The sequence below is a fragment of the Hyperolius riggenbachi genome, chromosome 2, assembly GCF_040937935.1.
Source record: "Hyperolius riggenbachi isolate aHypRig1 chromosome 2, aHypRig1.pri, whole genome shotgun sequence".
NCBI classification, from domain to species: domain Eukaryota; kingdom Metazoa; phylum Chordata; class Amphibia; order Anura; family Hyperoliidae; genus Hyperolius; species Hyperolius riggenbachi.
Genome location: NC_090647.1, coordinates 283382165 through 283405156, shown reverse-complemented (window position 1 = coordinate 283405156; position 22992 = coordinate 283382165). Strand labels below are relative to the sequence as shown.

At 41.4% G+C, this 22992-nt stretch overlaps 1 protein-coding gene across 4 annotated transcripts in view; it reads right to left on the bottom strand.

Moving 5' to 3' along the window:
* Positions 1–22992, bottom strand: part of YARS1 (tyrosyl-tRNA synthetase 1) — a 54149-nt gene that overhangs the window by 3665 nt on the left and 27492 nt on the right. For all 4 annotated transcript variants that reach the window (XM_068268852.1, XM_068268853.1, XM_068268854.1 and 1 more), the window contains 6 exons: positions 21708–21800; positions 18026–18161; positions 17865–17950; positions 16111–16246; positions 2940–3037; positions 754–947 (listed from right to left, as the gene is read on the bottom strand). In XM_068268852.1, coding sequence (XP_068124953.1) covers positions 754–947; positions 2940–3037; positions 16111–16246; positions 17865–17950; positions 18026–18161; positions 21708–21800 — 743 coding nt within the window. The remainder of the gene's footprint in view (positions 1–753; positions 948–2939; positions 3038–16110; positions 16247–17864; positions 17951–18025; positions 18162–21707; positions 21801–22992) is intronic.

The window sequence follows — 22992 nt, the reverse complement described above, 5'->3', positions numbered from 1 at the left end:
GGCCGTATTGGTGGTGGTGGTCCAAGAGCCACACTGGGAGACAGTGAGGGGGACTGAGCGGCCTCAAGGGGGGCTTAAAAAGAACCAGAGACGAAGCATCCTCATGTATTTTACCATATATATCAATGAGAACATGACAGTAAACACCTACTCTGCTCTTGGTTTCATTCTTCTCTGCTAAATCTGCCTGTTATCAGCCCGAATAAGAATCCCCGACTGAGCATTCAGTCTAGCTTTGCCTGGAATGATTATAGCTGAGTCAGTCTTCTGTGAGGTCTTTTCAAACCCAAGTCTGCCCCCTTGTGGCTCTGCTTTCCTGCTATTTATCCTCGAAGCAGCAAAGCAGAGCCACAAGGGGGGCAGGCTTGGGCTTGAAAAAACAACACAGAAGACAGACTCAGCTATAATCATTCCTGTGAAAGCTAGACTGAATGCTCAGTTGGGTATTCTTATCAGGGCTGATAACGGGCAGATTTAGCAGAGAATAATGAAACACAGAGCAGGGTAGGTGTTTACTGTCATGTCCCCAAAGATATATATGGTAAAATACATGAGGGTGCTTTGTCTCTGGTTCCCTTTAAGGAAGCCCCAGGTAAGCATAGAACCTAAGATGGCTTTCATCTCAGGTTCACTTTAAGGTTATTACAGTAGTATTTTAATCACCATAGTTTCTACTACTGACAAATAAAAAAAAGTTTAAAGCGTGTTATAATTCTTGTTACATTGATTTGGATATACGGGATAGTGACTTACAGTGAGGCACAAAGCAGCATGCCCTGCGATTCTACTCCTCGCATCTTCTGAGGCTTTAGGTTGCATAAAAGAACAACAGAACGTCCCAGCAGTTCTTCAGATGATATGTAATTCACTAATCCACTGACCACAGTGCGTGGACTCGCCTCTCCAACATCTACTGACTCCACATACAAAGAGTCTGCATCTGGATGCTGCCAAAGAAAACAGTTGTCAGTGTGTCGAATGTAAATAAAGACAGAATGCTACGATTTACATTTAAGTCCTATATATACATGGGGGGGGGGGGGGTTTGAAGGTACTAACAAATGTTTAAATTAGGCCTGGTATAAATGAAGGGGAGGTCCCTGGAAAATCTGGATAAACTACAGTAAGGCAGGGGGCACATTTGTCTTTCAGTTTTCTGCACACCATGTGTGTTTATATGCAGAACAGCATCTAATTGATAGAGAAAACTGACAAAATGTGCAGAATTATCCTGCAGGATATCAGTTTTCTGTCTGTGTGCGAAAAATGCATGAAGTGTAAACTAGCCTATTGATTAAAATGAGTTTTCAGTTTAAAATCAGTTTTTGTCTGTGTAGAAATCTCACACGAAAACAGTCAAGTGTGCCCCCTGCCTGTGAACCCCTTGCATACCAGCACACTCTGGCCCCTTAAAGAGGAACTCCAGTGAAAATAATGTAGTAAAAAAAGTGCTTCATTTTTTACCATAATTATGTATAAATGATTTAGTCAGTGTTTGCTCATTGTAAAATCTTTCCTCTCCCAGATTCACATTCTGACATTTATTACATGGTGACATTGTTACTGTGGGCAGGTTATTTAGCTGTTTCTAGCTGCTCTGTCTGTTACAGACAGCTAATAACAGCTATTTCCTGTCTCTGAACATTGTTACATTGTGGCAGTTTGCCAGCAGTACCGCGGTATTCAGAGCCTCTTGTGGGAGGGGTTTCAGCACAAAATCAGTCACACAGCGCCCCCTGATGGTCTGTTTGTGAAAATCATTGTCTTTCTCATGTAAAATGGGGTATCAGCTACTGATTGGGAAAAAGTTTAATTCTTGGTTGGAGTTTCTCTTTAAGGACCAACAAGGTACCACAAAACAGCACTTACCGACGAATTGCTGCACATATCCGCCGCTCCTCCCATTGCTCTGCAGTCGCTATGACGGCAAAGCTTCGTGCGACGATCAGGAGCTGCTTTCATTGGCTCCTGACCCTGTTCATCAATGTAAGCCAATGGGATTGGATCACAGTGATCACACGGTCCGAAGCAAATGAAACAGTCTCCTGACCAGCTCACAAAGCTCTGCCGTCATATAGTTGCATTGTCTCAACCTTTTTCAACCTGCACTGTGAATGTTTACATGGTGTGTTCAATAACAACATGGAAACATTTAAGCAGACTGATTATTGTTGTGACTTAGATGAAGATCAGATCACATTTTATGACCAATTTGTGCAGAAATCCATATAACTCCAAAGGGTTCACATACTTTTTATTACACACACACACACACACACACACACACACACACACACACACACACACACACACACACACACACACACACACACACACACACACACACACACACACACACACACACACACACACACACACACACACACACACACAGTAAATAGGAGGCCACTATATTTCCCTCTCCCACATTAACAGATGGACTGGTGAGAGGAACGTTAGCAAGAAGTCACATCCAGGGCTGTGGAGGCAGTGCAATAATCATCCAACTCCCGACTCCTCAGTTTATAAAGCCTCCAACTCCGACTTCAGATACCAAAAACAGCTCCCACTCTGACTCCTTAGTCTAATACTTACCAGGGCTGTGGATTTGGTACAAAAATCATCTGACTCCTCAGTTTATGAAACCACCGACTACAATTCCAACTCCAGGTACCCAAAACTGCTCCAACTCCACAGCCCTGGTCACATCACAATGCGAGTTGAGGCTACTAATACGTCTGTCATACCTCAGTGTCCATGCTAGAGGTTTACGCAGAACTTGTCACCACAACACCATTTACACAATACTAACATGGATCAGGTCTCGGGTTTAGGTACATTGCTTCATACGTTCAAAGATCTACCGTATTACCAAGCTTGAAAGCTGAAGAGTAAAAACACAATGAAACATTACAAAATAAAGTCAAGAATTGACTTACCCGATTCACGCTTACAATTTTACCAACTCTCAGATCAAGAAGAGATGGAATAAGTTCACCTGGACCAGTGCTCTTGTTAGGTGCTTTAGAGGCAGCTTCTGAGAATAGAAGGCGAGTTATGGATAAAATGAGCAGAAACCAGTTATGTAAAAATACAAAATACACATAAATGTCATTCATTTGAATTAAAAATAAAAGTGTTTAGCCTAGTGCACTAATAAAAGAAGAATACAGACGACACACTAAGGCTGGGCACCCACTGGGAGCAGCACTTGCACTTCCAAAAATGCAAGTGCTTTTGCCACCGATTTTATCCGTGATTTGTGGCACAATTTGCGTTTTTTGTTTGGAATAAAGTTATGTATATGGCTTCCGGGGTGTCGACCCGGCCCCTTTCATGTAATGGCATAGCTTCTAGGCAAGGGTGCGGGACTACGTGCTAGGTGTTGAAGCATGGACCCAGCATGCAAGTAGAAAAACTTTATACAAAACACACAAAATTGATGCAAATTTGCTTTTGAACAGCAATTCAAAAGCAATTTTGCAGAGCTCATTCATCATGAGCTGGCCGATCAATCAGTAACTCTGATTGTAGAGAACAATTTCTGATCATAGCATTGGTAAAGGTTTACATTCACGGTATTATCAGTTCCACTTTACAACTCAAACTAAAATGAACAGTGTACAACGGCCAGACTCTGAGCCATTACTTCTCCTCTTTACCCTCCCACCTGGACTGTAAATCTTAACCACCTCCCGGGCGGTGGGAGCATGGCAAGCACAGGACTGCCTAATGATTGGCATCATCGTGGTCCTCAGGAGATTAGCAGGGAACGGGTGCTCGTTCGAGTGTGCATTCCCTGCAGGGGACACAGGAGGCCACTGCGAACAGCCTGCCAGCTGCGATCAGAACTGCCAGGCTGAAATAAAAAAAAAAAAAAAAAATGTATGTGTACAGTGCTGCGATCTAGCGCAGCACTGTACAAGGGACAGACCTGTCACTTAACTGTCCCTAGCAATGGCTCACAAGCAAATCCCATCCATAGACTGATGCCTATGTATGGGTAGTGTAGTGTATGTATCACAATCTAGGGCGAATTAATAAACATAAAAATGTTTATTAACTTCCTAACGGCCGCGTCACGCCAATGGGCGTGAACGTGGCGGCAGCCCCAGGACCGCCTAACGCCAATAGGCGTGAAGTCCTGGAGCTGCAGTTTCCCAGGGAACGGCCGCGCGCATGCGTGATCGTTCCCTGCCAGTTCACGGAGCTCCGCTCAGTGATTAGCCTGATAGCGCCGATCGCGGCTAGCAGGCTTTTTGTAAACAAAAGGGGAAAGAAATCCTCTTTGATTACATCCGTACATCGCTGCAGTCTCCGGCAGCGCTGTACGAGATCGGCGATCCCCGGCCTCTGATTGGCCGGAGATCGCCATCCTCTCATAGGCTGAAGCCTATGAGAGGAGTAACAGGACGGTTCGCCGTCCTGTTCAATTCTATTCACCGAGGGGAGGAGGGAAAGGGAGGGAGGAGGGAGGGAGAAACAGCTACAGTGGAGGAAATAATTATTTGACCCCCTTAACTGATTTTGTAATTTTGTCCAATAACAAAGAAATGAAAAGTCTCAGAACAGTATCATTTCAATGGTAGGTTTATTTTAACAGTGGCAGATAGCACATCAAAAGGAAAATCGAAAAAATAACCTTAAATAAAAGATAGCGAGAGGTGGTCTGCTACCGCTCGTGGATGGCTGCGTGCTAGAATAGCTCCGTACGGACCCGCTCTTTAACACAGTCTCCAGCTAAAATGAGCACCACAAGAGGCAACAAAAAGAACCAGACGAACACCAAGACAACTGGGGACCCGGACCTGCAGCTCCCCCGGAACATACCCGAGATCTTTAAGGCTCAGAAAGCGAGCGCCTCAGGCCGGACGGGATCCAATATGGCGCCTTCACCTCACAACACAGAAGAAGAAGCGCACGGCTTAGACCCTGACGCAGGCAAAAGGAAGGATAAAGATGTCCTGGAACGGCTTAACACTATGCCTACTATCGACATCATGAAGGAGATAGCAGCGGACATTAAATCTTCACTCGCTTCAGCTATAGCTGATCTAAAAGAAGACATCACTCATATTGACAAAAGACTAATGACGGTGGAGAGAGAGTCGGCTGGCACAAAACAACAGGTCAGTGGCATACAAAATCAAGTCACTCAGCACGATGCACAAATGTATGATTTCCAACAGAAACTTGAAGACCTAGATAATAGGGGAAGGAGAAACAATATTAGAGTGAGAGGCCTACCCGAATCAGTAAACACAGACCAATTGAAAGAAGCTATCACCGCTATCTTCAATGAGCTGCTGGAAAGGCCAAAAGACACTCTGATAGAATATGACCGAGCTCATAGAGCATTAAAACCCAGAAATAGGGATGATGAACCACCCAGAGATGTAATCTGTTGCTTTACTAACTTCACTCTAAAAGAAGAAGTGATGAGGAAGGCCAGAGAACAAGATGGCATCAAATTTAATGAAGCGGACATAAAGCTGTTTCAGGACATCTCTCCCATCACACTTCAAACAAGAAGAGCACTGAAGCCCCTGTTACAGCAGTTGAGAGACAAAGGCATCCCATATAGATGGAGGTTCCCTTTCTGCCTGCAAGCGACTAAAGGAACAATCATAGCCTCACTGCGCACACCTGCAGACATAACCTATTTCTGCCAACAACTTGGTATCCCTAAAATTCACCTCCCAGACTGGAACTCATACAATGCTAACGCTCCTAAAGATCTAACTATGCCTAAACTTCAGGGACAGCCTTCAGGAATGAGAGACAACGCACGCTATCGCTCGAATAGAAGAAGACGCCATAGTGAAGGCTCCTGCTCCCAAGAGGCTTCAAACCAAGAAGGCCCCACTGAAGAAAACGCGGATGACATACAGCCTCAGGATCAACAAAGCGACTCGGACACTACTTAATTAAAGTCTACCTATAACCGCACCACCGAAAAGTAACTCAGCACCACTGGATAACTTTTTTGTCCCTTCTCACATGCAGGTACATTCCTCCCTTCTCGTTCTTGTTTAGGCACCTGCGATGTGGACTGAGAAAAGACGATCCTGTCCGAGCAAGAGACAACGTAGGTCATAAACTCTATGCTTTATATCTTCAGCTACCAAACCTATTCAAAACTTGTTATTAACAATGTTATACGGAGATGTTTTTGGGGGAGGGGAGGGGGGGGAAGCGGGACGGGGTGTTAAAGTTAACAGTTATATTTAGAAGCTGTAATGCCAGACCCTTGTTTCTTCTAGTTACTCTAATATTAAGATTAATGCTGACCCTAAATAACAATCTTGCCTGACACTTAATAAATAAGATAAACTATAGCCTAAACCACCTTCAAGTGAAATAAATTTTATACAACACTTTTAATGGAAGAAACGGGGACCCTTAAGAGACACACAAACAAACAGTTACAGGCTGTAAATAGATATGCCTCTTAACATAAGAAGTTAGAGACTGGACCAGGAGTGGGTCCGGATATACAGGAGATATATAATTTCTTTTTGTGGTCAACCAGGAGAATTATACAGGTCCAACCCCCACACAGTGGTTATTTAGCTACTGAAATCGCAACGGTCACGTTTAAGGAGATTCTTACACCTACGAATCTCTCACACCGTATTTTAGATTACCCAGACTAACATCACTCTTCATACACTCCCACCTATTTTACTTACACTCTTTCTGTCCTCTTTAAAGCTACAACTCATCTTCAACGTCTAGCACATTCACTTTCCAAGAGGTCTGAGATCCACAGTTAGCGCTACTCAGCTGGAAATTAATTTTCCCCTATATAATATGTTATATAGACTTAGGAAGTGGTCTACTCTTATTGGTTTACTCATAGCACTTTTAACTGTTCTAAAGGCAAACGCTGACTTCCAAACTGCAGAGATGGCACCGTCTGACATCTCCTGGAAAATAGCAACTTACAATGTCAAAGGTCTGAACACTCCAGAGAAGAGAACAGCCCTACTGCAATTACTGCAAAAGGAAAAAATCTCTATTGCTTTAATCCAAGAGACCCATTTTCCCAAATCTCATGTTCCGTGTCTAAAAGACAAACACTATACCAGGAGCTTTCACGCGGTGTCACCAAGCGGAAAGGTAAAAGGAGTCTCAGTGCTCTTACATAAAACTTGCAATCTCCAGGTTAAAAAATACCTAATAGATCCTGAAGGAAGGTATGTTTTTTTACTGGGTACAATGGGAAATAGAGATATCACCATCGCAGCTATTTACACTCCGAACGACAAACAGGCTGCTTTTTGGGCAAAAATAACAAATAAACTCTTGGATTTTGCTAAGGGAATGATTATATGGGGCTCAGACAGCAATATCCCCCTCGACCCAGTAGCCGATACTTCCACAGGGAAAGCCTCAATTCCTTTCAAATGCCTGAAAAAAATTAAAAATTGTCTAAATGATCTAAGGTTAGTAGACACATGGAGAATAATGCACCCGAAAGGGAAAGATTACACCTTTTATTCCAACCCGCACAAAAAATACTCACGTATTGACCATGTAATGTTATCTCAATCAGATCTGACATATCTCAAGCAAGTTGACATTGGAACCATAGGCTTTTCAGATCACGCCATGGTTTACATGACCTTACAATTCCCTGAACAAAGACAACACCAATTCAACTGGAGGCTCAATCCAGAGCTGTTAGAAGACTTAGAAGTCATACATGACATCAAAAAAAATATCTCTGACTATATCACACATAATTTAGACACTGAGACCCCACCCCTATTGGTGTGGGAGGCCCATAAGCCGGTAATAAGAGGAGAGTTCATAAAGATAGGAGCCAGAAAGAAAAAGGAAAGATTCTTTCAAATCGATAATATTATGCGAAAGATCACTGACCTTGAAAAAATCCACAAAATATCCCTAAACGAAAATCAGGCAAAGGAACTAACGACATTACGGGAAGACCTGAAACGGTTACTAGATAGAAAAGCTAAAAGTATCCTGCTTTATTCTGAAGCTTCCTTCTACGAATGGAGCAATAAAATAGGCACTATGCTGGCTCGTAAATTGAAAAAGAAAAGAGCTAGACAACAGATTAACAAAATCAAAGACTCGACGGGAACAATTCACCATTCTAACCAAGGTATTGCTGAGGCCTTCAGAAAGTACTACTTAGGTCTCTACAATCTTTCTGAATCGCAAACCCCAAAACCTAAGCAGGGAGACATAAGTGGTAAGATCAGTGATTTTTTGCAAAAATATGGACTAAAACCCTTAAATGACTCCATACTCAAAGAACTAGACGAACCTATCTCCAAAGGCGAATTTCTGGCAGTGATCAAGAAGCTGAAAGCGGGGAAGAGCCCAGGCCCTGATGGCCTAACTTCCATATATTACAAGACCTTTAGTAAAGAACTAGCCCAATGCTTTGTCACGGCATTCAATGCCATTAATGACCAGACTATCCCTTCAAGACATCTACTCGAGGCACACATCTCAGTTATATATAAAGAAGGGAAAGACCCATCTTCCTGTGCGAGCTACCGACCAATTTCGCTATTAAATAAAGATGCAAAAATTTTTGCTAAAATTCTATCCAATCGAATATCACCATATTTACCCTCTATAATACAATCTGACCAAGTGGGATTCATCCCAGGAAGAGAAGGGAGGGATAATACGATCAAAGCACTGGGCATACATGAATGGCTTAATAAGCGCTCCGTGGAGGGATTTTATCTCTCCACGGACGCAGAAAAAGCATTTGATAGGGTCTCTTGGACATATATGAGAGCGGTTCTGCGGTCACTGGGCCTGGGACCTTCCCTGCTGGCCTGGATAGAGGTACTATATTCTAACCCTTCAGCATCAGTTAGAACTAATGGAACTCTTTCAACACCTTTTAAGATCACAAATGGAACCCGCCAAGGGTGCCCATTGTCACCCTTGATCTATGTGCTTACACTAGAGCCATTCCTTAATTATGTGAGACTAAACTCAGCAATCAGAGGAATCACCATTCATAAGAGACAATTTAAGATAGCAGCATTTGCTGATGATATGCTTTTCTTTTTAACAGACCCATTGCATACAATTCCAGCTTTGATCAAGGCGTTACGAGAATTCGGCAAAATCTCAAATTTAAAGATAAACTTTGAAAAATCCTGGGCACTAAATATTACACTCCCACAAGCTCTGGTTAATGCTTGCACATCTCAATTTCCCTTTAGATGGGAACAAGAAGCGATCACATACCTAGGGATTAAATTACCCTCCAAGATAAAAAACCTTTTCCAACTTAACTATACACCATTAGCTGAAAGAGTGTCAAAAGACCTAGCTGATTGGACCTCCTTAAAAGGCCTCTCATGGTTTGGCAGAATGGCCGTGATAAAGATGACAATCTTACCAAAAATACTTTACCTACTGCAAACTCTACCAATAATAGTCCCTACTAAATATATAAAAAATCTCCAATCCACAATAAATACTTTCATCTGGGCAAATAAGAAAGCTAGACTAAAACAAGAGACTCTATCACTACCGCGCGATTTAGGAGGAGCAGGACTGCCCAACCTAAAAACCTATTACTTGGCGGCCCACCTGTTAAGAGTAGTAGACTGGACTACAGAACCAACCAACAAAGACTGGACGCATATAGAGCAATCTTTATGCAGGACTCCTAGACAAGGCCTAGCTTGGCTAAGTACCAATTCATTCAAAAACTTAAAAATTAATCACATCCCAATTCTAGCCACATACAAAGCCTTTCAACAATGCTGCTCCACCTTCAAAATCTCGAGTAACCCAGGCCCTATGACTCCGTTAAAAGGAAACCCCGATTTTACACCAGGAGATTCTTCCCAATTTTTAAACTCATGGGCTAAGGTAGAAAGCCCCAGAATCCTACATTTTATCTCAGGAACCCACATCAGAGACTGGACGGATGTAAAACATCCCGATGAAAATGCTGAATTTCCAAGATGGCTCTACTTCCAAATTAGACACTTCATCAATAGCACACAACTAAAAGAGAAAGCCTTGGCATCTCCCACAGTTTTTGACCAAAAATGTTTAGAAAAAACTCCCAAAACACACATGCTCTCATGGGCCTATTCTCTCCTCATCACGACCAACCCCCCTACAGATCTCAAGTTCCAACAACAATGGAACAATCTATTACCATCACCCTTACCACAAACCCAATGGGATACGATCTTTGTAAATACACACAAATCATCCCGGGATTCTAAGGCCAAAGAACAAAATTATAAGTTCCAAACGCTTTGGTATAAAACACCAGAGCGTTTACACAAATTCTATCCTGCTATCTCAAGTGACTGTTGGAGATGCCATGGAGACACAGGTACGCTCCTCCACATTGCATGGGAATGCCCCCTACTACTCAATTTCTGGAAAGAAGTACATAGAATTACCTGCTCGGTATCTGGGTTGCCTCTTAATTTCTCCCCAGACACTTTCCTATTACATAACTCCACTCTCTCCCCCACTACCTACAAGAAATCAGTACTCCCTCATATGGTTTCGGCGGCCAGAAATCTAATCCCAGTACTATGGAAATCCACTATAGTCCCCACAATCAAACAATGGTTTCAAAGAATCAATAGAGTCAGAGAGCTAGAGGAAATAGTACTTATTGCTCATGAACAAGCACATAAAATCTCTACGATCTGGGCCAGCTGGTATGAATACCAATCCTCAGAAGAATATTTAAACATCATGAGATAAAACCTCTAGGCCTAGGAAAATCATAGGCCTTGACTACACCACTACACTCCTTCCTAAGATCTTGAAAAATAAACTAGAACCTTCAAGACTAGTACTATAACCCCTAAGCAAGGGCCAATACAACTCAGACCTCCTTGGTAACAATAAGACCATACTACCCTACAGCTCAATACCTAGTAATTCTAAGTCTGAATAATAAAATCATATAATTGGATAGAAACTCAAGATCACTAATAGTAGGGATCTACAGTATGTTAAAATAGGAAGCAGCTAAAAGTTTGGATTTTACTGTACCCATTAATACCTGCTGTATAATTTACTGAATGAGCACTATGTACTATGTTTATCATTTCTATGTGAATGTTACTGTAAACTTACCTTTTTTTCAATAAACATTATTGAAATAAATAAAAGATAGCAACTGATTTGCATTTCATTGAGTGAAATAAGTTTTTGAACCCCTACCAACCATTAAGAGTTCTGGCTCCCACAGAGTGGTTAGACACTTCTACTCAATTAGTCACCCTCATTAAGGACACCTGTCTTAACTAGTCACCTGTATAAAAGACACCTGTCCACAGAATCAATCAATCAAGCAGACTCCAAACTCTCCAACATGGGAAAGATCAAAGAGCTGTCCAAGGATGTCAGAGACAAAATTGTAGACCTGCACAAGGCTGGAATGGGCTACAAAACCATTAGCAAGAAGCTGGGAGAGAAGGTGACAACTGTTGGTGCGATTGTTCGAAAATGGAAGGAGCACAAAATGACCATCAATCGACCTCGCTCTGGGGCTCCACGCAAGATCTCACCTCGTGGGGTGTCAATGGTTCTGAGAAAGGTGAAAAAGCATCCTAGAACTACACAGGAGGAGTTAGTGAATGACCTCAAATTAGCAGGCTCCACAGTCACCAAGAAAACCATTGGAAACACATTACACCGCAATGGATTAAAATCCTGCAGGGCTCGCAAGGTCCCCCTGCTCAAGAAGGCACATGTGCAGGCCCGTCTGAAGTTTGCCAATGAACACCTGAATGATTCTGTGAGTGACTGGGAGAAGGTGCTGTGGTCTGATGAGACCAAAATAGAGCTCTTTGGCATTAACTCAACTCGCTGTGTTTGGAGGAAGAAAAATGCTGCCTATGACCCCCAAAACACCGTCCCCACCGTAAAGCATGGGGGTGGAAACATTTTGCTTTGGGGGTGTTTTTCTGCTAAGGGCACAGGACAACTTAATCACATTAACGGGAAAATAAACGGAGCCATGTATCGTGAAATCCTGAACGACAACCTCCTTCCCTCTGCCAGGAAACTGAAAATGGGTCGTGGATGGGTGTTCCAGCACGACAATGACCCAAAACATACAGCAAAGGCAACAAAGGAGTGGCTCAAGAAGAAGCACATTAAGGTCATGGAGTGGCCTAGTCAGTCTCCGGACCTTAATCCAATAGAAAACCTATGGAGGGAGCTCAAGCTCAGAGTTGCACAGAGACAGCCTCGAAACCTTAGGGATGTAGAGATGATCTGCAAAGAGGAGTGGACCAACATTCCTCCTAAAATGTGTGCAAACTTGGTCATCAATTACAAGAAACGTTTGACCTCTGTGCTTGCAAACAAGGGTTTTTCCACTAAGTATTAAGTCTTTTATTGTTAGAGGGTTCAAAAACTTATTTCACTCAATAAAATGCAAATCAGTTGCTATCTTTTATTTCAGGTTATTTTTTCGATTTTCCTTTTGATGTGCTATCTGTCACTGTTAAAATAAACCTACCATTGAAATGATACTGTTCTGAGACTTTTCATTTCTTTGTCATTGGACAAACTTACAAAATCAGTGAGGGGTCAAATAATTATTTCCTCCACTGTATACAGGCTGAAAATAAAAAAGAATACAAAAAAAAAAAAAAAACGGCCACAGCGATCGGACATCTCAGGCAGCATGTCCCCTTAGGGACAAAAAAAAAGGAGGGGAGTCTGATCACTGGGCTCCATAGCTGGGCTGTGCAGGAGGCTGAAAAGCCTGCAAAGCCCAGCGCAACAAAATAGAGCCTGGTCGGTAGGGGGGAGGGGAGGGTTTAACACTGCGGTCCTCAAGTAGTTAATGGATAGCAATAAACTGTTAAAGTTGCGAAGTGCTGAATTGTAAAAAATGGCCTGGTCACTAAGGGGGTGTAAACCCCTGGTCCTCAAGAGGTTAAACAGAAAGAGATAAGGTGTTTCCCCCCCCCCCCTAGAGAAATTTATGGCAGGCTTGGCAGCTCCTTACTGGCTCATTTTAACCACTTAAGCCCACAGGGTTGAAATTTTTTTGCATCTGAGCAACTTTCACCTCCCATTCATTTGCTAATAACTTTATCACTACTTGGCACAATGAAGGGATCTATATCTTGTTTTTTTCGCCACCAATTAGGCTTTCTGTGGGTGATACATTTTGCTGAGAATTGATTTATTGTAAATCCATTTTAACAGGAATATTAAGAAAGAAATGGAAAAAAAAATCATTATTCCTCAGCTTTTGGCCATTATAGTTTGAAATTAATACATGCTACCATAATTAAAACCTATGTACTTTATTTACCAATTTGTCCCGCTTATTACACCATTTAAATTATGTCCCTATCACAATGTATGGCACTGATATTCAATTTGGAAATAAAGGTGCATTTTTTCAATTTGCGTCCATCACAATTTAGAAGCCCATAATTTAATAAATCATATTGATATACTCCTTTGACATGCATATTTAAAAAGTTCAGACCCTTAGCTAACTATTTATGGTTTTTTTTTTTTTTTTTTTTATTATTGTAATTTTTTTTTTTTTTTAATTTAAACTTGTATGTGGGTATTTTTTGGTGTGGGAGGTAAACAGGGTTTTTTTTAATGTATTAAAATGTATTTATTTAACACAAAGTGTGTTTTTGGTGTAATTTGCTATTTGGCCACAAGATGGCCAAAGTCAAAAAGTCCTGGGAGCGATCGGTCTCGCTCCCAGGCAGAAGAAAGGAGATCAGAGCTCAGATTTATAATCCATTTCACTGATCGGTGGGCTAACGGCCAGCAGCGGGGGCACGCACGGGGGGCCCGCGGGAGCGCGCACGACCCACGGAAGTGCGCGCAGCCTAACTGGGCGAAAATTTTCGCCCAGTTAGGCTGAAGTGGTTAAAGAGACACTGAAGCGAAAAAAAATGATATAATGAATTGGTTGTGTACTATGAATAATTACTAGAAGATTAGCAGCAAAGAAAATATTCTCATATTTTTATTTTCAGGTATATAGTGTTTTTTCTAACATTGCATCATTCTATATGTGCAGATTACACAACACTCAGCAATCAAAATGATTCTTTCAGAGCAGTCTGTGAACTAATGACCTCTCCTCTGGCAGAGAAATAGTAAATAGTTCAATAACAGTTGAGATAATAAAAGTCAGAAAACAGCCCTCTCCATGACTTTGAAAGTGATAGAGCTTAAAGAGAATCTGTATTGTTAAAATCGCACAAAAGTAAACATACCAGTGCGTTAGGGGACGTCTCCTATTACCCTCTGTCACAATTTCGCCGCTCCTCGCCGCATTAAAAGTGGTTAAAAATAGTTTTAAAAAGTTTGTTTATAAACAAACAAAATGGCCACCAAAACAGGAAGTAGGTTGATGTACAGTATGTCCACACATAGAAAATACAACCATACACAAGCAGGCTGTATACACCCTTCCTTTTGAATCTCAAGAGATCATTTGTGTGTTTCTTTCTCCCTGCAGTTCTCATGCACTGAAGTTTCAGGCTGCTCTTTTTTCTCCTGCAAACAGCTTTGCCCTTGTCTGTAATTCTTCAGTATGTGAAAGCCCAGCCAGCTCAGAGGACGATTTATCCAGCTTGTAAAGGATAAGAGAGAAGAGAGAAGCTGCTCTAATCTAAATAATACACAGGCAGTGTGCAGAGAGGGGCCTGAAAGGGGGAATTCATAGCAGAACCACAACACTGAAGAACTTGGCAGCCTTCCAGACACAGGCTGACAAGGGAAAGATACATTGATTTATTACAGAGACTGTGATAGCAGAAAGTGCTGCAGTAAGCCAGAACACATTAGAATAGCTTTTGGAACTTGTAGGATGATTAAAAACAGGATGCAATTTTTGTTACGGAGTCTCTTTAATGGCTTTTTTGCATAGAGATAACAACTGGAGTTTCTTAGCTCTTCCTGTACTGGAAACAATTAGACTGATGTATCTGATCTTAATGTTTTATTTCTTAGCTGTACTACACATACAAATCATAATATCATAATTTTTTTTTTTCGCTTCAGTGTTTCTTTAAAGGTAGCAATACAGCAGTAGAGTATTTGTACTGTATTAATAGCCAGCCTTGGGTGCTGGAAAGTACAAATCCGGCCCTGGTGATTTTACTAATCACAATCGCTCCTGTGGGCTTACCTCTATTGGATTTCGTTGTCCTAGCACTTTTGAAATTGCCAGCAACCGAAGCCCTAACATGCTGCTTCAGAAAATCCCTACTTTACACCCTGTGCCTTAAAAATGATAACAGCCCAGTGTCAGAATCTTTACTCCTCACTGAAAAATTGCCAATTAAATATTAAATGGTTGGAGGCCAGGTATTAATTTCAAGTCTGGTTAAATCAAGGCCATCATATAATACACAGCAGTGTTCTCCCCAGATTTTTTTCTCCAGCTAGGTAGCATGAAAAGGTAGCTGAGTTGGGTGAGATAAGAGAATGCAGGGCCGGTGCTTCTGTGTGCAACTCTGCTTACAGCAGTGGAGGAGGTGAGCTGATAACAGCCGGGTGCTCACCAAAACTAGCCGGGTGCAGCACCCGGCCAAAAGAGCCTGGGGAGAACACTGCACAGTGTCCAGGAGCCATCCAGGTGCACAAGAATGAATCTCAGAACTACTGCAGGTCATTTTGGGGACCATTAGGTATACTGTTTCTACTTTAGAGCAGGGGTGTCAAACTCAAATACAAAGTGGGCCAAAATTGTACACTGGGATCTTGTCGCAGGCCAAAATCAATGTCTACTGGCCACCTTCCTCCCTTATAAAGTTCCCAGGTGTCTAATGGCCTCCCTCCAACCCCTACACAGTTCCCCAGTGTCTAGTGCCCCTCCTCCCTCCCCATACAATTCCTGGTGTCTAGTGCTATCGCCTCCCCTCCCCCCACATGGCTTCCCTGGTTATCTAGGTCGTCACCTCCAATATAGCTTCCCTGGTGGTCTAGAGCAGGCCAAACATAATGCAAAGTGGGTAAACCACTTGGGGGGCCAAATTTATTGGCTCTGAGGGTCAGATGTGGCCTGCGGGTTGGAGTTTGACTTGTATGTATTAGAGTGAAAAAGTAAAAAGCTGAAACAACACATACTCTGTTTTGTAGGATCTGGATAGGCATCATTGCTTAGTTTCTTCATTTCTGGGCTTTTGAACTTCTCTCTGATCGGATCAAGTAGTTTATTCAGAGCCTTTTCCACAGAGGCCTTAAGATCTCCAGGATGAACTTGCTAAAAGAAGTATGGTAAAACATGAAAAAATCAACAACAAAAAATATACACCATATTCTCTGAAGTAGTGGCTGGTCAGGGACTTCACTGCCATGTATAGCATAGTGTGTGTCTAGTAACTATAATTACTTGTCCCCAAGTCTTAAATAAATCCTATTTTTATTCTGTTTGTACAGTGTCTGATTGGACTGTGTATATATCCGGTACTCTCGCTTCAGTTTTCATTTGTAAATATGCCTGAAGTCGAAGACTGCCTTTAAAAAACAATTCTTCACTTTACAACTACTGTACCGGCATTTCAGCAAATAATGCACATTTGTTTGTAGGTGCAATAATTTTACTTACACTGCTCTTTTATAAACACCAAGCACAAAACGTATTAGTTACCAAGCTAAACAAGAGCGACGTCAATAAGCAAATTACATTGCTGAGAAGGGGAGATATGCAACAACAAATCTCATCATTCTACTGGCTTGAAGCAGATTAAAGTTTCTTGCCCTATAAGTAAACATTTCCCATATATTCTATACAGGGCACATGGCTTTCTACATAGGTAGCACACTATCTAAGGGCACTCTCTCCTTGCACCACTAGAATCCCATTGTGAATCAGCCAGTTCACTGAGTGGAATTCCAATGTTCTCTCTGTGTTTTCATTGATTTCCTGCCTCATTCAAAAAACAGAGGTAGGTTGAGTTTCCCCAAATATTAGCTTTAGAGTTTAAATGGAAGATTATTTGAACCCCTCAGAAGCAAATTCCTGCTGGGACGCCATTTCTGTATTGTGTAGCATTCCCTATTAATACAAGTAATAATTATTTTATATTTGAAGAAAGCCTTTGAGAAGCTATTTTTATGTGAAGTAAAATTTTATATATATATATATATATATATATATATATATATATATATATATATATATATATATATATATATATATATATATATATATATATATATTCTTTAAACTGCTATTTGGTCTTTCTCTATAGTGCAGACTGAGGCTGAATAACATCTGCTCAAGGCTTCCAGGGGCTGGAATAATATTTCCTTTAATTGTCTGTATCACCCAAGGCAGAAAATGTTAGTCACAATATCTGCTGTATTCTGTGATGCTTTATGATGCCGTATGATGTCATTCTGCATATATAATCAGCAGAAATGTAAATAAACCCCCGAGTGATCTCTGATCATGCTGCTTGTGTAGTCTGATTGATTACCGAGGCAGACTATGTATGGTATATGCGTGTATTGTGTGTTTGGAGTCTTGAGAAGAACCCACCATTTTTACCATCCTTACAAAAGTGACATCAGACTGTGACTGCAGTAGTGTACTGTGACATACTGCCCAGCAGAGAAACTCCATTAAGCAATGCATCACCCCATTTCCAAAGTGTTAGCTGGAACAGGGCCAACAGGCACTACAAAGTCTATATGGGCTGGTCTACATATGGCAGGTCTGCCATACATGGTTGCCAACTATCTGGGTATTGTGTCTATAGCAAGCTTTACACTTCATAGAAAGTTAACTTGGCACACAAAATAAAGAATATTTGTTTAATGCTATAGCATATGAAGAACTAAGTTTCTTTTATAATATAGGACAAACAAGTCCTTACCTGTTCAGCAAAATCTTTTTCCAGTGTCTCATAATCTGTGTAGGTTTTATTTCCACCATATTTCTCATCCCGAAGAATAACAAACTCTGAAACACAAGTGAAAGGAGGTAAGATCTACAGTAGCCAGCAAATAAGGCTGTGCAGACCACACATGTGCTCACCTGACTTCAAGGGAAAGAGGACATGTCTGACAAAGCTTAACACCCCATTACTCTCCACATTGCCTGGCTCACAGAAAGCCTTCTTTAGCTTCTTCTTCACATCTGATGGAGAGTCCAGAAGATCTATTTTTGATTCCTGAAAGGTTATTGAGAAAGTTTGAAATTATTTAGGAAAGCAGACAGCATTAAAAATTAACCATTCACAAAACAAGCATTTTGTCCACCATTTTAAATGGTTGGCAGATGTGTCATTTGCAAACAAAAACCTTATCCTAAATGCTAAATTTTGCATTCATCGTATGCCCATGGAAAGGAGGAAGATGAGCAGCAAGCTGGAAGATGCTATTGCCAGTTGTCACTGCAAAAACCAGTAGCAATATGGAATGACTTCAAATATGTCTTATCAGCGGTCTGCGGGTAGAGCAAGTGAAAAGGGCCACTATTTTATTTTTAAAGCTACAGTCTTTTAGTACAAAGGCACTCATATACAGTATATTAATAACATCCTAAGGAAAAAAATATATTTTTGATAGTTGTCCTTTAAGTGAATGGAGAAGCAGATCACCACTTTATAAACAAAATAGATTAAGGAGAGCCTCCCCCTATGAACCTCTTATACCACTTGACAAGCAAGGAGCCAGCAGCTCAATTCCTATACAACCACATACACTTCATACAAAACTGCTGTCTCTCTGTACATACAAATAGGTTTTAATTACAGCCTTGGCTGCATGAAGATCACAAGACACAATTAAAAACCAAGCTTAAAAACAATAGTACCTGGCCAGGATATGCGCGCTTTTATCTATAGAGGGACCAGATCTGGTTATCTGCAAGGTGTAATCGCCCAGCCTCGGCCTATGCTGAAAACACAATGCCACCAAGATCTGTTTGTCCTCATCCACCACCTAGACACCACACACACTGTGTTAAGATGAACTGGACCGGCTCACTGAGATCACTATGTTTGACAACTGCAGTTCTTATGGCCTTTTGCTTCCACAGACAACTGGAGCTACTATTGCAGGCGACTTGCGGACAGACAGATCAAACCAGGCATTTGGCATACAGTGGCTTGTAGTTTGGAGCAAAACATTTCTCACTGCTTGAACTTCCCGCCGCTTAACGGCATGTTATACTTGCACAGATAGATGGTAAGCTCCTGCCTACACGTCCTTCCGTTACCGCAGTGCACTGGGTTTCAGGAACTTTCCCTGCCGCTTGAGTTGGCTGCAACCTCCATCCGTGTAGGCCTCAGCGCTGTCGGCACTATGTTTCCTGTAGGGGCTCGGTCAGTGTACACTGAATAATAATAGTGTAAATAAATAATAATAATAATGCTCCTCTACTATACTCCTATAACAGCTTTCAGCCAGCCAATATGTTATTCCTATATCTGCAATAATCCTCTCTGCCCTCACACAATAATCTTTTTGACCAAAAGTGCGAATGAGCCAAGTTCTGGAGCTGAAATCCTGTGTAATTTAAGGAGATTACTGGAAAGTAAGGACATTAGGGTCAGTCAGCAGCAGAAATATACATATACAATGTGCAGATTATAGGGAGGATAATGTATAGAAAGTCTTCCTGGTATCAGAGGGCCGGGAGGGGATACATTCATTTCAGGAATATGTAAAGATTAGGGTGAATAACTAAATTTGTTACACAGTATTTTATTATTTGGAGATCCACCTAACAGAGCCTGCAAGAGCTGCATTCCATTATTAGCCAAGTTCTGGAGCTGAAATCCTGTGTAATTTAAGGAGATTACTGGAAAGTAAGGACATTAGGGTCAGTCAGCAGCAGAAATATACATATACAATGTGCAGATTATAGGGAGGATAATGTATAGAAAGTCTTCCTGGTATCAGAGGGCCGGGAGGGGATACATTCATTTCAGGAATATGTAAAGATTAGGGTGAATAACTAAATTTGTTACACAGTATTTTATTATTTGGAGATCCACCTAACAGAGCCTGCAAGAGCTGCATTCCATTATTAGTGTACACTGACCGAGCCCCTACAGGAAACATAGTGCCGACAGCGCTGAGGCCTACACGGATGGAGGTTGCAGCCAACTCAAGCGGCAGGGAAAGTTCCTGAAACCCAGTGCACTGCGGTAACGGAAGGACGTGTAGGCAGGAGCTTACCATCTATCTGTGCAAGTATAACATGCCGTTAAGCGGCGGGAAGTTCAAGCAGTGAGAAATGTTTTGCTCCAAACTACAAGCCACTGTATGCCAAATGCCTGGTTTGATCTGTCTGTCCGCAAGTCGCCTGCAATAGTAGCTCCAGTTGTCTGTGGAAGCAAAAGGCCATAAGAACTGCAGTTGTCAAACATAGTGATCTCAGTGAGCCGGTCCAGTTCATCTTAACACAGTGTGTGTGGTGTCTAGGTGGTGGATGAGGACAAACAGATCTTGGTGGCATTGTGTTTTCAGCATAGGCCGAGGCTGGGCGATTACACCTTGCAGATAACCAGATCTGGTCCCTCTATAGATAAAAGCGCGCATATCCTGGCCAGGTACTATTGTTTTTAAGCTTGGTTTTTAATTGTGTCTTGTGATCTTCATGCAGCCAAGGCTGTAATTAAAACCTATTTGTATGTACAGAGAGACAGCAGTTTTGTATGAAGTGTATGTGATCACCACTTTATAGTAACGACAGTAGAAAGAACCAAAATAAGTATTAAAAAAAAAAAAAAAAAAAGATTCAAAAGAAAACCAGAGATTGCAATGACACTCTTATAAGGGGAAATATTTTTGGTGAACAAAGAAGTGGAGATCTGTCGTCACATTGCTACTAATTTATAAATGGTCAGCACTGTGGCAGATCAGGTACTTAAAGGTGAACAGGCCAAAGCAATAGATCAGTCAACAATAGACTTCCAATGAAATAGGCATTCTACACATGCTTATTTAATATAGGTATCTAAAATTGTGTCATTTTATAATACTAACAGTAATACTGTTACAATGACTTTGCTACATGCTGATTTGTTCTTTTACTTGACTACAGTTTTGTTTTAGGGTCCATAGACTAATGCATTGTGGTAGCAGTGGTATTTAGAAGTCGCACTTCAGCCGAAAAGTTGCACCGCACATTATACCAGCAGTGCGACTAAAGGGAAAAAAATGTAACACAGGACTTCTGGTTCACTTCCAGGAGTCACAGAGTAACACACTGCAGGTTCCGCATTACTTCTGCGGCACTCGGAGCACTTCCGCCACATTGCGACACACCGCAGGCAGTGTTTCATGCCTAGTGTGTCATGGCTCACTGATTGTAAATGCCACTGCGACAAGCTTCAGCAGGGGAGAGTACAGCGACACGACGTGACACAGTAAGTATAAAAGGAGCCTTAATGGAAAGTGGCCTAACTTTGTATTAAGCAGGAAAGAGAATCTCAGCAAACATATGACTTGGGTGTCTGATATCTTGGCACCTGGGTATTGGCTATGCAGAATTCTACCAGTCCCTGGTTGTGGGGGCTCTGGAAGATAGTAATATTCACTACCTTTGTGAGATTTGCTCTGACAAATCTCTCAGACAAATGAGGGAGTATCTGATAGATGTTTTCAAACATTCTTATTCTGTTACTTAACTGTCTCCTGACCTTTACTTTAATATAATAATTCTCATCCTACCCTCACATGGCTACATCCATCAGCTACACCCTTACCTCTTCAGAAGAGCTCATCTTTGTTCCTGTGAGTCCAGGAACCATAGGGTTCATCAGATGAATGCGCTTAGTGTAACCAAGGGCAGGCAAGTACTTATTGTGAGAAAAAAAAAGGAAGGATTACAGGTTAGTACAGCATAAAGAAAGACATGCCATATCATAACTTCTGCGCAACTTTATAAGTGTGTCAAACATTTTCTGTCCTAAAAATGGCCACAATCTGCATTTGTGTAACAATTACTCCTAAAAAATGTCAAATAGAATGCCAAAACTGTAAGTGTGTACAGAAAATAAGATACAGGATTAGAAAATAAATCATTAAAGTGAACCTGAGGCGGCCCATAAAAAAAGATTAGGTACTTACCTAGGTAAAGTCCAGAGGCTTCCTGGGCTCTCCTCAACCCCACTGTTGCAGCACACTGACCCTCTGAACAAATCAGATAAAGGCTTATCGGAAAATGTTCTCATGCACACGCTCCCTGCCACTAAGAAGTGAAGCAGTACAGTACCTGCACAAGTACGGTGCAGGTACTGTACTGCTTCACGAGTGACACCTCACTTCTGCGCAAGCACAGTTGTACTCATGCAGGTGCAGTACAGCCGCAGAAAAAGGAGCGTGGTCGTGAACAGACGGCCACAGGCAGTGGCAGCGGTCTTGATGAGGATGTGGGAAGCCTTTGGAGGATCCAGAGCCTTCCTACTTATGCAAGTATCTACTTTTTTTACTGCACCCCCTCAGGTATGCTTAAATACTCTAATACACAGTGCTGCACACTACCAAGAAAAGGAAGGCAGTAAAAAAAACAAAAAAAACAAACAAACAAAAAAAAAACCAAAATTGAAATGTGCACATGAAATACCACTCCTACAAACAAAGCATAATTATCGGTCTAAACTATATATACACTTAATGAAAAGAAATACAAAAATACCGTAATAATAATCAGCCGTTTTTTGGGGGAGGTCTTTTTTCACTACTGTACATAATTTTGAACGATTTTGCATCACTGCTTCATGTGAATGAAAGTATATATTATTAGAGATAATTATGATTCGTACGTAGATTCGGCAATTCATGTGCACATTTCAAGCTGTTTTTTCTAGATTTTTTTTTTATTACAATTACTTTGAGGTTCTATCTCATGACCAAAATTTCCAATTAAGACTGCAGCTGTGACATTATGGAAATAAGCCGCCATATGGCAACAGAAAGCCTTTCTCTAAAAAAAAAAAAAAAAAAAAACAGTGTCATAAAAGCACTGTAGGATTCATCATTCCTAATACT